Source organism: Otolemur garnettii, unplaced genomic scaffold (assembly GCF_000181295.1).
Source record: "Otolemur garnettii isolate 467f Iridium unplaced genomic scaffold, OtoGar3 scaffold00010, whole genome shotgun sequence".
NCBI lineage: Eukaryota > Metazoa > Chordata > Mammalia > Primates > Galagidae > Otolemur > Otolemur garnettii.
The window spans coordinates 12,437,101-12,450,243 of record NW_003852405.1 but is presented as its reverse complement, the minus strand read 5'-3'; the positions used below and the strand labels follow the sequence as shown (position 1 = coordinate 12,450,243).

Here is a 13,143-nt window from a genome sequence, read left to right as displayed (position 1 = left end):
GCAAAATCACAAATAAGATTTTGCTATATTAATGTACATAGTTACCATTCAATAAAAAAGAAAAAAAAGATTTTGCTATAAATAATTATATAAAATTAAAAATTCTCTCTGTGTGTGTATACAAACACCATAATACAAATTACAGTGTTTTTCACAAAACAAGTGACAACCTTAGAACATCTATATTGAAACATACTTGATAGAGTGCTATTATTTTTTAAATGCTATGAGAAATTTATAAAAATATGTAGGACAAAGAGAAGTTCTCCAATAGAATATATGTCAAAAGAAGTGAATGGCAAGTTCACAGAAGAATAAATGGCTATAAATATATTTTAAAAATGCCACAATATCACTAGTACTTACATATTCAAAATTAAAGAAAAAAAATTCAACTACCACACAATTAAAACTTAAAAAAAAAAATTTGTTGTTAAGAAAATGGACTCCGTCTTACATTTTTGTGGCAGGAATACAAATTTCTACACTCTTCCTGGAGAACAGTTTGGCAATATACATCAAAAGCTCTAAAATTTCACTACTGACAATTTCTCCTCAGAAAAAACAATTTCTCCTCAGAGATACACACAAATATTTCTGTACAATGATATTTATAATAGCATTATTTCCTTAAAATTCTAAACACAACCTAACATTTCAGCCTAAAACCTCAGCAACCCAAAATGTCATAGTATTATGAAATACTATCAAACCTTTAAAATGGTATAAAATACATACATTGCTATGACATTTTTTATGTAAAAATTGCATAGGAGAATCAGTATTCTATATTTGTTTTAAAATATTATATTTAGGTATAGAAAAAGACCCAGAATTTTATAAATCTAAATTTTAACAGTGGTTAAGGCTAGGTAGTAGGAATATGGGTAATTTTTATTAACATATTAATGCTCGTGCTTTTAACATTAGAACAAAAATGAAATAAAACTATAGAAGAAAGAGAGGGAAGAAGGAAAGGAGAGACTTCCTCCTCCAGTGGATTGATTTTGTAGGTCTTTTATTAGATATTCATTCATTCTAAATTGAGAGATTGTCAGGACAAAACTCATATGTCCTCAATTCTCTGGCTAATGATCTTCTTTTAGTTCCATGTCAATGCCCTTATCTTCCACGAGCTATCCTTAGGTCTATTTCATTTTCTAGAAATGAGCCATGTTTCTCTAATTATTCCCTATTATGAGTCAATCTTTTGAATCCCCTAAACCAACAGTCCTCAATCCACCTCCATTCCCCACCTTACTAGTTGTTTACTAGGTGACTTGATCAAATTAATTAATCTCTCCTTGCTCTTCAATTTTCTCATCTTTAAAATGAAGATAAATAAAGAGAGAACTTCTTTCAGGTATTTGCGAGCATTAAATATAACGTGTAATGTTTCGAACAGGGTAGGCTTATTAGAGCTATTAGTTACCACATATTTCCATGGGTATTTTCAGGAAATGAACTTTCCTACTTGGGAAAGTCTTATTAAAATATGAGTGGAAGTGGCTCTTAATAGGGAATGACTGCTATAATTTTTAAAATGATATAATATACATACATATATTATATATCTGTGCATATATAATATTTCACCATTAGTGACAAGACCATGGTCTAGAGATCACGGGTCATTCGACAATGGATGCATGGATATCTCTGGGGACAAGAACAGACCTCAATCAATTCTTTCTTCCTCTATAACATATTCTAGCTCCACACTACATAAAGCCTTGTAGAAACAGAGATAAAATGAGCAGTCATTTGTTATAACAAACTTAATCCCTCATTTTCCTAAAGAGATGATTGAATTTATAAACAATAGCAATGTCTCCCTGTCCCCAAACTCCATTATCTGCCACTATTTTGCTTCCTGATAGGAATGACAACAGGTAGGATGAGTTTGGAAAGCCTGGGGGGAAGGCCGAGTTAGTGAAAAAGCCCACTGGACACTGGAAAAATCTACACAACTGTCCCTTACCGTGTCAGCACTGATGTGGTCTAAGATGCTGGTAAGATGGTGTCTACGTCTTGAAGCCATGTAACATGTAACACCAAGAGTACTTCATGCTGGGTGACCTCCAAAGTGTCATAACTTAGGAGAGGAATGTAACCCTGTACTATTTTAGTGAGACTCTTTATCTCTCCTTGATATTTTCAAATATCTTTACCTCTTTCCAGACTTTCACATTTCTTTGGCTTGTTTAACTCTTCCGAGTTGGTTAATTTTTTGGATTAATGCTCTATCAGCTTTAATTGAACCAACAGATTTGTTTGTTTTGTTTTGGTTATACGTCCAGTTTATTAGTTCATTTTTGTACTTCTTTTATTTCAGGTATAAATAATATCTTTCTTTTGAAGTTTTGGCACATAAGGAAAAAATACCTAGAGATAGAGAGCTTTAATCAAATTAATTAAGAAGAGAGACATTTTGGAGAATTTTCACTTAACCCCAAATCACACATGAATCACATGGGGGAGAAAGGCTGGTGAAGGCCTTCTTATTCCCATCATTGTTCAGCAGTAGCACGCAGATAATTTAACAGGAATAGCTCAAGAGACTATTTGGGGTTATTATGCTGTTCAAAGTCCTACGTGTTCATTTTATTTGGAATTTTGACATTGAAGTCTTGGTAGACTTGGGGTCAGCCACTTCCATTTTTCCTTCCAGAACTCTATGTCGCTGAAATTTTGCAACCTCAAGTCGAAACCCAGTGCTTTTAGCATGAGATACATTATTTTTTTTTTCTCTTAGGCAAATGGAATTTTTAAGGGTTCCGACTGACTAGTAAAGATAAATTTCAGCAAGGTTTACTTGAGAGCAGCTAAGAGCAAGCTTTTCGGCTGATGCTTCAAACAGAAAATGGAGATGTGGGTGTAGATTGTCAGTGAATAGAGGAAGAAGACATTTCAGAAACTGCGAACCACATATCACTGATGGTGATTTCACAGAGAATGTCATCCAATACCTTCTTCTTCTTTTTTTATTTTCCATTAGTACTTTTAACATGATTCCATGTTCAAGGATGGGAGGAGAAAAGTCAGTGGGGCTATAAAGGGCGACCTGAGGGATCCTGGTGATGATGGACAGGTGAATGCACGTGTGTGACGTAATTGCACAGAACTAAATACAGACAGACAGACAGACACACACACAGTAGAAGGAAAACTGGAGAAATGAGACTAGGATGGGTAGATTGCATCTGTGTCAATATCCTGGTTGGGACACTCTACTGTAGTTTCACAACATTTTGCCTTTGGGGAAATTGGATAAAGGGTCCACAAGACTTCTCTGTATTATTTCATACAATGGCATGTGAATCTACATTTCTTTCTTTTTCTTTTTTGGAGGCAGAATCTCACTGTGCCACCCTGGGTAGAGTGCTGTGGTGTCACAGCTCACAGCAACCTTAAACTCTTGGGCTTAAGTGTGAATCTACATCTCTCTTTTTTTTTTTTTTTTTGACAGAGCCTCAAGCTGTCCCCCTGGGCAGAGTGCCGTGGCATTACAGCTCACAGCAACCTCCAGCTCCTGGGCTCAAGTGAGTCTCCTGCCTCCGCCTCCCAAGTAGCTGGGACCACAGGCGCCCGCCACAACGCCTGGTTATTTATTTATTTATTTTTGGTTGCAGCCGTTATTGTTGTTTGGTGGGTCCGGGCTAGGGATTCGAACCCGCCACCTTAGGTGTACGTGGCTGGCGCCTTAGCTGGTTGAGCTATAGGCGCCACGCCTACATTTCTTTTAAAATAAAAAGTTTCAGGAGGGCAGCACCTGTGGCTTAAAGGAGTAGGGCACCAGCCCCATATACCAGAGGTGGTAGGTTCAAACCTAGCCCTGGCCAAAAACTGCTTAAAAAAAAAAGTTTCAGAAAAAAAAACTAGAAAGGTAATATCATCTTAATAGTAATTTTTGTCATTCCCCAGAAAATAATCTTCTGACACCCAAATAAATGAAGGTACAGGCTTTCTAGAGGGCAGACCAAAGACAGTTTTTCCAAACTGTAAGATACCATATTGATACGGATGCTGGCTGCATGTTGATAATTGAGTTGGGTCGCATGGCTAATAGGAGACTTCTTGGAGTTAACTGTAGATTAAAGTAATTTTTCAGTGACTATAAGACAATAAAAAAATTCCCCTTAATATCTTCTGACATATTAAGTATAGACAAAACCTTCTGTGACATGCATGTCCTACAGTGCTCTAAAAAGTATACAGCATATAAATAAAAATATAAAATAAGCAAATAAAAGATAGTATCATATAATTTAAATGCATTTTTCACCATAGGCAGAATTTTTAAAACCTTCAGTATATTTTAAAAACAAAACCAGTGACTCATTTAAACAGTAAACACACATTTAAGCTATAAGTAAACAGTACACTAGACATGCTTATATATTTGACTTAATTTTTACCTTGATGGCGGGAATAGGCTTTTTGGGGATATAACAGTTCCTCTCAAGTGGCGAAAAAGCAGCATTTTGTTCTTTCAGTCTAATTTTGTTCTCTGCGATGATTTTCTTGCGCCGCTCAAGATAAGGTCCAAAACTTGGCAGTTTCTAAAAGAAAAACACACAAATAAGAAAGTGTGTTAATTCATGCAAGAGAAAAATGGGAGGACACAACATAAATATTGCCAACAAATAAATGTGTGCCCAGAGGTGGTTCAGGGATATTGTTACAGAGTCTTCACTCATTCTGGCAGTACTAGTCTAGTAGTATAACCCATTCAGTTTGCTATAACCACATTATAGCCCAAGAATAGGGGGAGAGAGGAGAGGGAGGGGAGGGGAAGGGAGGGGAGAGGATGGGTGGAGGGAGGATGATTGGTGGGATCACACCTATGGTTCATCTTATAAGGGTACATGTGAATCTTCCTAAATGAAGAATATACATGTCTTAACACAATAACTAAGAAAATGACATGAAGGTTATGTTAACCAGTTGGATGAAAATATTTCAAACTGTATATGAAAATAGCACACTGTACCCCATGAAAGTATTAATGTACACATCTATTATTCAATAAAAAAGAGCACAACACTTTTAGCAAACAAGTATGTATTAGATATGCAAACGTTAATTAAAATACATTTCCAAATAGAATAAAGTTCACAATGGCAAACCAAATCCCATCGCTTAAAACAATAGCCATTAGTTAGACCATTTGTTTGGTTTGTATAGACAGAAGGTGAAACCTATTGATGCTTTTTTTCCCCTTCATCAGGTTTTTAGCACGATATAGACACAGCTGTAGTCCCTGACAAATGCTTTTGTCAATAGCAAAGGTACTTTTCCAAAGTTCTAATCTGTGTCTCTATTTTATTGTGTTCGAATTCTTACTACAACTCTTTAAAGACTGTAACTAATGTTGATTGCAATTTACTGGAACAGATGGAACACAAAATGGTAAAAATATTGATTTCTCTGCACAGAAAATAAATTTTATTTTGCATGAAGGAGGCAAAAATAGAAATGAAAAGCAGGGGAAGGATCACGGTGCTTAAACTCCCATCAGTATTCAAAATCACATCGTGAGGGTTTAAATCTCAAGGTTATTCAATTGTACTTACAAAGTTCATTTAGAAAGATACCTGGGCGTCATGGAAAAATGCTAAGTGGTTTCAAGTTAACATGCAAATGCCCTCGTACAATTCATTATCCCACAATTATTTCCTCTTCACTTTGTCCTTCCCATCTTCTGTAACCCTTGATCTTCACTTTCACTGGCACACACTGCTGGTGATAGGCACCATTGAATTCCAAATGTTTTGTGTCAAACTGTAACCTGGAATTGCTAAGTTTCTTTCATAAGACTGCAAAAACACCCCCTCTCTTCTGCAGAATAAAAGCCCATTCATTTAGCTGAATCTAGGTTTGGAAAACTCCAAGTACTCCAAGGTCATCCTGATCCCTGACCTAGCAAGTACTTTGATGAAAAATCACATTTGTTTTAAAACACTGGCCTCCACTTGGCACGTTGCATAATGCCCCAGGAAAATGAGTTCTCTGGTCCTCTAGAGATCTCTGTCGAGTAGGTAAACGAAACTTAAACCATGTTCCAATTAAGCCAAACTGAAAACTGCAACTATAAATTTATATTAGCAAAGAACATATTTATGTGGAAATATCTAAGATTGTTACTTCCATTATCAATTCACTATAATTATGTCGACAAGTCAAGTAAATGGAAACAATGTTATGAACGTCAAATTAATTTATATACAGTTAGATGACAACTATACTTCATGGCTATATCTTAATGCTCGCCTAAATTATGGCGTTTAATGGTTGCAGTACTATTTACTGATGTGATGGAGGGAGAGAATATTGCCCACGTATTTTACCACATAACAAGGGATGCTGGCTTGTAAAAAGCATGAAATAAGAATGTGAAACAAATCCTCATTCTGATCGCACATGTAAGCCCCCTTAATATTGAAAAGATAATGCTTGTTTGAATTGCTCTCTAATGAAATGACTTTTCCTGGGGCAGATGAGGTGCTAAGGATTGTACGTGGTGCCGAAGACACGCCCCAGGGGGCTGCATAACACCTCATAAAGTGGTGAAGGATGCATGTCCCCTTGAGACAGACCTAGTCAGAATGTCGCTCTCTTATTTATCAAAGCCACCTCAATCCTAATCTAATATCCTTGATGATTATCAAGATTGGTGAAGTGTTGACAGGCATGACCTCTGGTTCTAGCAGACCCTTGGTGTTCGTAAGCTCCAGGAGAATCTGAACCATCGCGCTGGTCCCGACTGGGTTGCAGTTGACTCAAACTATCAAATCTCACCTAAGAGTTTTGTAAAGGCTCCTCAAAGGAAACCATTCCTGGAACTTTCAACCTAGTTTTTTTTTAAACATAGATCAAGGGAGAGGGCTTTTTCTTCTTATTGTTTATCTGAATGGAAAGAGCGGATGTAGCAAACTTTAAAGCATCTAATGATTTCAAATTCTTCCAACAACAGTAGTAACAATAGGAATAATACTAATCAGATTTGAGAAACCCTGGATACTGAGTGAAATACAGCCAGAATAAACATCTTATTAGACAGCCTAATATTTTCTGTAATCTTTTGCAATGGTTGATCACGATTACCAGATATAAATTACATCATTCAGCCTTTTCGTGGCTAACAATGTTATAGATCTCATGTGCTCATTTTTTATAACCAATCCTAAGGAAAAGTTCTCAACTTCATGTAAGGATTCCCATAGAATTTTCTTTATTCATTGATTAGAAGAATCAATGGACTGAAAAAGAAAACCTACCAAATTTTTCTTTCAACTGAGAGTACACGCACAGAAATCACCAGTGGCTGCCTCCTTAATTTTCCAGCAGGCGTCTCCAAATCGAAATGGGTTCATTTGTGTGTAACTCCTCAGCACTACGTGAAGATCCCAGAAGCTAAGGTACCAGCTTTCAAAATTTCAAGGCTGCCCTAGGTCTTTTGTTTTTCTAATTAATATGAATATTGAAATATTTTTTTTTCAGTTTTTCTTTTTTGTTTTGTACTGTTTCCAATCCTATTTTTTCTTTTTCTTAAATTTTAGAACATTAGGGGGTACCTGTATTCTATTTACAGACTTTACAGACTGCAAATTTTAAAGCATCTAATGATTTCAAATTGTTCCAATGACGGTAGTAACAACAGGAATAATAATGATCAGATTTGAAAAACCCGAGATGATGATGATGAGGACAAGCATGCTCCCCCACCCTGACAGTGTGCACTGTAGCCAAGAGGTGTGAATTTGCCCACCCCTTCCCCTCCCCCAGCTTGATTTTCATTGATCTCTACTTCCACGTGTGCACTTAAGTGTAGATCAATTAGATTCAACCTGGTATTAAATCTGAAAAATTTAAGTATTTTTTAAAAAATTATATTTTATGCCTTATAGGGGTGCTAGGATATTAGGGTATTGAACATTTTAAAAGTTAAATATTATGAAAATATAAAAAAAAAATCAGTTCTCACCTGCACCCGAGGGTAACCTTTATACATACTAAATTTAGGCATACATTTGTGTTCTGATCTTGTATAAAGAAAGGAAAGGAAAGAAAAAGGAAAAAGAAAAAGAACTGAAACAAAGGTAACAAAGAGTGAAGACAGATGCCCACTTGGCCCCCGTGTATGTGTGCATGCATGCAATCAGGGATGATTAATAAAGCATTTAGTTCAAATCTCTGCCTGAACATATAGTTAATTGATTTCCTATTGCAGGAGGAGAAGCAGCAGGACCTGACAGAGCCAGCAGCAGGAGCTTTTCCTCTTCATTCATTATTTTTCTTACAGAAAAAGTTGTAGCCTGCGGTAACTCAAAGCAAGAGGTTTTGAGCGTCATGCTATATTTCTTAAACAAAGGAAAAGTTCTTCGGGACTATCAAAAGCTGCTTTGTAACTGATGAACTGAACAAAGCTCAGAAATGGTGTGATTTTTGTTTCAATAGTTTCTCCAGGGATTCATCATTGATGAATTTGTTCTCACCAGAAAAGCTAAATCCTACTCATTTAAAGATAACAGTATCTCACACTAAAACTGTCTCTATCCAGATATAAAAGGCATTACATCGCCGATAGAAAAGTGACAACATAATGAATCAACAATGAAACCTTAAGCCAGCAAAGCTTTAAGGTAAAGAAGTCTATTTGGATTATAATTTATTCATGGATCAATCTAAAGGTAATTGAGCATATTATGAAGTAGAAAGGGTTCTTGTTTCTAATAGAAGCAGGCGCTCGTATATTCCCGTTTAAATTGCATAATTTTTATGAGAATGGCTGCAAGTTGGCTAATAGCACCAGTCTGTAGTGCTGTAATGGATCAACTCTATTTTCTTAATCATACTCTCTTATCTGATTAGAAACAATAACAGCAAGTAAAGTAATTACTTTGATATCTACATGGTAACATGTGAAAGAATAAAATGACTTCAGGTTTCTACTGAGTGATATAGCAGTGTCATCTCCATAACTTAAAACCTGTCCATCCCCTTTATGTGCATGTGTGGCTGTACACTGACAGACTAAAGGAGAAGTTAAATGTACACTATAATTCACAACTGTCAGACAAGTTCATGTATGAAATAGTTATACTAGTCACCAGTTTTCTGATACTGATTTAGCAAATACAATATGGAATGAATACTCTGGGCCAGCAATTATGGTATGATAACTGTAAAGGTGAAACAATTTCATATACTACATATATAGTTATTGCTTTTATTTTATGTGTCCATCGCTAGTCATTAAAGGCTAGTGTCAGATTGAATAATATGTCAAGAGTAGCATCGGCTTGGCGCCCATAGCTCAGTGGTCAGGACCCTGGCCACATGCACCAAGGCTGGTGGTTTCCAGCCCAGCCCAGGCCAGCTGAACAACGACAACTGCAACAAGAAAATAGCTGGGTGTTGTGGCAGGCACCTGTAGTCCCAGCTACTTGGGAGGCTGCGGCAAGAGAATTGCTTAAGTCCAAGAGTTTGAGGTTGCTGTGAGCTGTGATGTCACAGCACTCTACTGAGGGCAACACAGTGAGACTCTGTGTCAACAACAACAACAACAACAACAACAACAACAAAACACAAGAAAAAATAGCGATAGCGGGTTATTGCTTTTATCTTAAAGAATGATGTACCAGACTCCCAGAGTCCTTGGAAAACTAACTATTCAAACTCAATTGAATGACCAAAAATCGGAGAGAAAAATGAAGAAAATTAAATCTTCAAAGAGTTGATTCTTAAAAAACTCAACAAGGCAATTGGAGTGGTTTTCGGATAAATAAAATAAAAATGTGGGGACAATGAAGCCTAACGACTGAGAGCATGAATTTTCTGAGTTTGTTTCATTATCTATAAAATGGTCATTGTGAGACTTAAATGAAGTAATCTACATAAAGTTGAAGTTAGTGACTGACCTGAATTTCACTGGCTGTGTGCTCCGCACGATTCAAGTTCTCATGGAGATAGAGAGACATCTCTTTTCCATCCTGTACTGTCTGAATTGGGTTACTTCCCTTCTCTTCTCTCAAATGTGAAAGTAATCCATTACTTTTGATTCTTATTGTTATTTCAAAGCCAGTTTTAACAAGAGACTCGGTAGGTCAGATTTCCCTCATGTATAATTGACATGTAATGCTTAATCACTGATGGAAAAGTGAGCATTTTCTTCATGATATCATTATCAAATGTGGACAGTGGAAAACAACGAAGAGTCAGAGACAGAAGGACCATTTCCACATGGCCTGTTTGTACAGTGTTATGCGGTACCCAGGGGTACAGATTAGGGTGCTGGCATTGGACAAGCAAAATGCATAATATGTGATTATTAATTTAACATGATAAATTTAAGCACACACTTAAAATATCTGATATCAAACCCAGTCAAAGACATGATAGTTGGGCTTGGCACCAGAAGCACAGTGGTTTTGGCACCACTCACATAAACTGAGGCTGGAGAGTTCAAACCTGGCCCGGGGCCAGCTAAACAACACTGACAATTGCAACAAAAATATAGCCAGGCATTGTGGGAGGTGCCTATAGTCCCAGCTACTTTGGAGGCTGAGGCAACAGACTCACTTAAGCCCAAGAGTTGGAGGTTGCTGTGAGCTGTGATGTCACAGCACTCTACTGAGTGCAACATAGTCAGACTCTGTCTCAAAAAAAAAAAAAAGCAATGATAGTTCTAGTAGCTTAGTGAAAATAGAAAGTCAACATTTGCATAGTAATTAGGGTAATGATTTGGAAGCCAAATTTGCATTATAGTCATAGTTTTTTGACTCATTAGCTGTGTTACTATGAGCCAATTACTTGACTATTCTGCTTCTAATTTTCCTTATCAATGAAACAAAAATGACAGTATCAAAATCACAATGTTGGTTTAAGCATTAAATGGAATAATGTTTGTAAAATGCATGCCTGCCAATTTATTCCCATAGGCCTTTCGCTGCTTATATTGCACTGTGTACTGTGCTGGTTCCATGTTTGCTCACGCATCCCCTCTGCCAGGAAGGCCCCTTGCCTGGTACACGACACTGTGGCTTTTTAGTTTCAGCTCAGCCTTTAAAGCATCTAAATAATCTCCTTTACTGACTGATTCCTTTCCCTGCCTGGTGATCTAGAACACCCTGGGAGTGTGTTAATCTTTGCATCTAATACACTCCTTTATTGCTACTAGTCTGTGCTTCCATCTTCCTGAACTAAGATCCTAGAAAGTTAGTTTTTAAGCCAGCACATAACTGGTTAGTTTTTAAGTTAGTTTTTCAGCCAGAACCATAACTGGTTCTCAGCATATTTTAAAAACCTTAATAAATGAATGAATGACTATGTTGAATATATTTTAAAATCTTGCCAGTTGTTTAAAATGCCAAACACCCCAAATCACTACTTTCAGAAGAAAATGAAAGTATATGAATAATTATTTTAATATTTAAAATTATATAAATTGAAAAATATCCTACGTGTATCATTCATAAATTGAAAAAAAAATCATACATAGCTGGACACTTGAAATGTATATATAAAAGACAGTCGGTGACCTTAAAGAGCCTATAGTTAATAACAATTGCAATGCCCTGTGACAAAGACTGTCACAGAGGTGACACAGGATCTTATATGAGCAGTGACAATGCGTCCCTAACCCAGGCGGAGGGGTCAGAGATTTTCTAGAAGAGGTGACATCTGAGCTGAATTCTGAAGGATAAAGTAAAAGTGGGATGGCAGGTAGTGCAGATAGAGGCATGAAGGTTAGGAAAGGGGAAGGAAATTCTCCAGGTGGGAGAAGCACCAGAGGGAGAAGGGTCACACTTAGGAAAAGGAACTGGGAGCAGGCAGACCGCTGGCCTTCTGCTGTGCCTTTAATAAGATACATGAGGGTGGGGCACCAACTCTGTGACAAGGAAGCGGAGCTTGTGAAGTGATGACCTCAAAAAGTGCATTAGGAGTAACACTAATTAGGAGAAGAAAACTGAACACTCCTGGAATCCCAGCGGGGGATGAGAGAAGTAAGATTTGCTTTTTGTCAGGTGCTGGGGCCTGGGGCCTGGGGCCATGCAGATGGATGGGAGGTGGTTCCTTCTGAAAGCAGTTTACAACCTGGGAGAAAGACAGACTCCTATGCAAAGGAACTGGGAGGAGAAAACTATTATTTTAATATTGAAATAGTATTTAATTGACTTAGGTTTCTCTAAAGAAACAAAATGTCATTGTTTAAAGCAATAATTTTTGAAGCAATGGTTTTAGGTCAGGGTTTGGGGAAGGTAGTCTTGACAGCACGAGAAACAGAAACAGAGAGATGGTCCAGCCACTTTGCATGGAGAAATGCAATGAATTCCGAAGCAGAGCCAGAGAACTGAGAAGGGAAAAGAAAGAGCAAGAAGAGAGGATGATGCACAGGACAGAGAAGGGCAGAGACCACGGGATGATGGCTGAGCAGTCTTTACAAAGAGGGAGAGCCAGTGTTTAATTTCAAGATATTTGTATTGCTACAATCTAAATCCTATCCCAGGACATCTATTTAATAACATCTGTTACACACTTACATCCCTTGGTGACAAATGTGGAGGTAAATCAGGGGGATAGGGTTGAGTTTAATATTTGGGTCGAGATATGGCTGAAAAGAGAAACCACCAGAAAGTAAGATTTGGGGGGAGATTCAGAATGAAATGAAAACAGAAATTTATAGACACAATCTACCTAGAGAATAGTATCCTGGGGATTTTGTAGTAATCTCCAGGAGGACAGGACTTGGAGAACTCAGCTGAAATCTGGGTTATACAGAAATGTAATAAGTAGAAGATGACATGCTTACGTAGTCTGATACAATCCAGATCCAGTAAGCAATTAATTCTAACTAAGAGATTAAGAAAGGCTTCATACACAGCTGTGAAGGATGAATTTAAACTATGATGAAAGTTTCAAAAAGGGTGAAATAGTGCATAGTTCTAGGAAGAGAAATAAGAGAAATGAAGAAACTATAAGATGAACTCACCCTTAAAGTGGCTGAAATATACTAAGTGACTGGGAAATAGTAGTAGGAAATAAAAGCTGGGAAATCTTTAGCGGGCTCTGAATTCTGGGCATAGCAGTTGGGATTTTACTCTTTAGGGTGTAAGGAAACACGAGATATTTGAAAATTTG

At 37.1% G+C, this 13,143-nt stretch overlaps 1 protein-coding gene across 1 annotated transcript in view; it reads right to left on the bottom strand.

Annotated features, from left to right (window-relative positions):
• DPYD (dihydropyrimidine dehydrogenase) overlaps positions 1-13,143 on the bottom strand; it is an 828,315-nt gene that overhangs the window by 18,568 nt on the left and 796,604 nt on the right. The window contains exon 21 of the mRNA XM_012801700.2: positions 4,419-4,562. Within this exon, the coding sequence (XP_012657154.1) occupies positions 4,419-4,562 (144 nt within the window). The remainder of the gene's footprint in view (positions 1-4,418; positions 4,563-13,143) is intronic.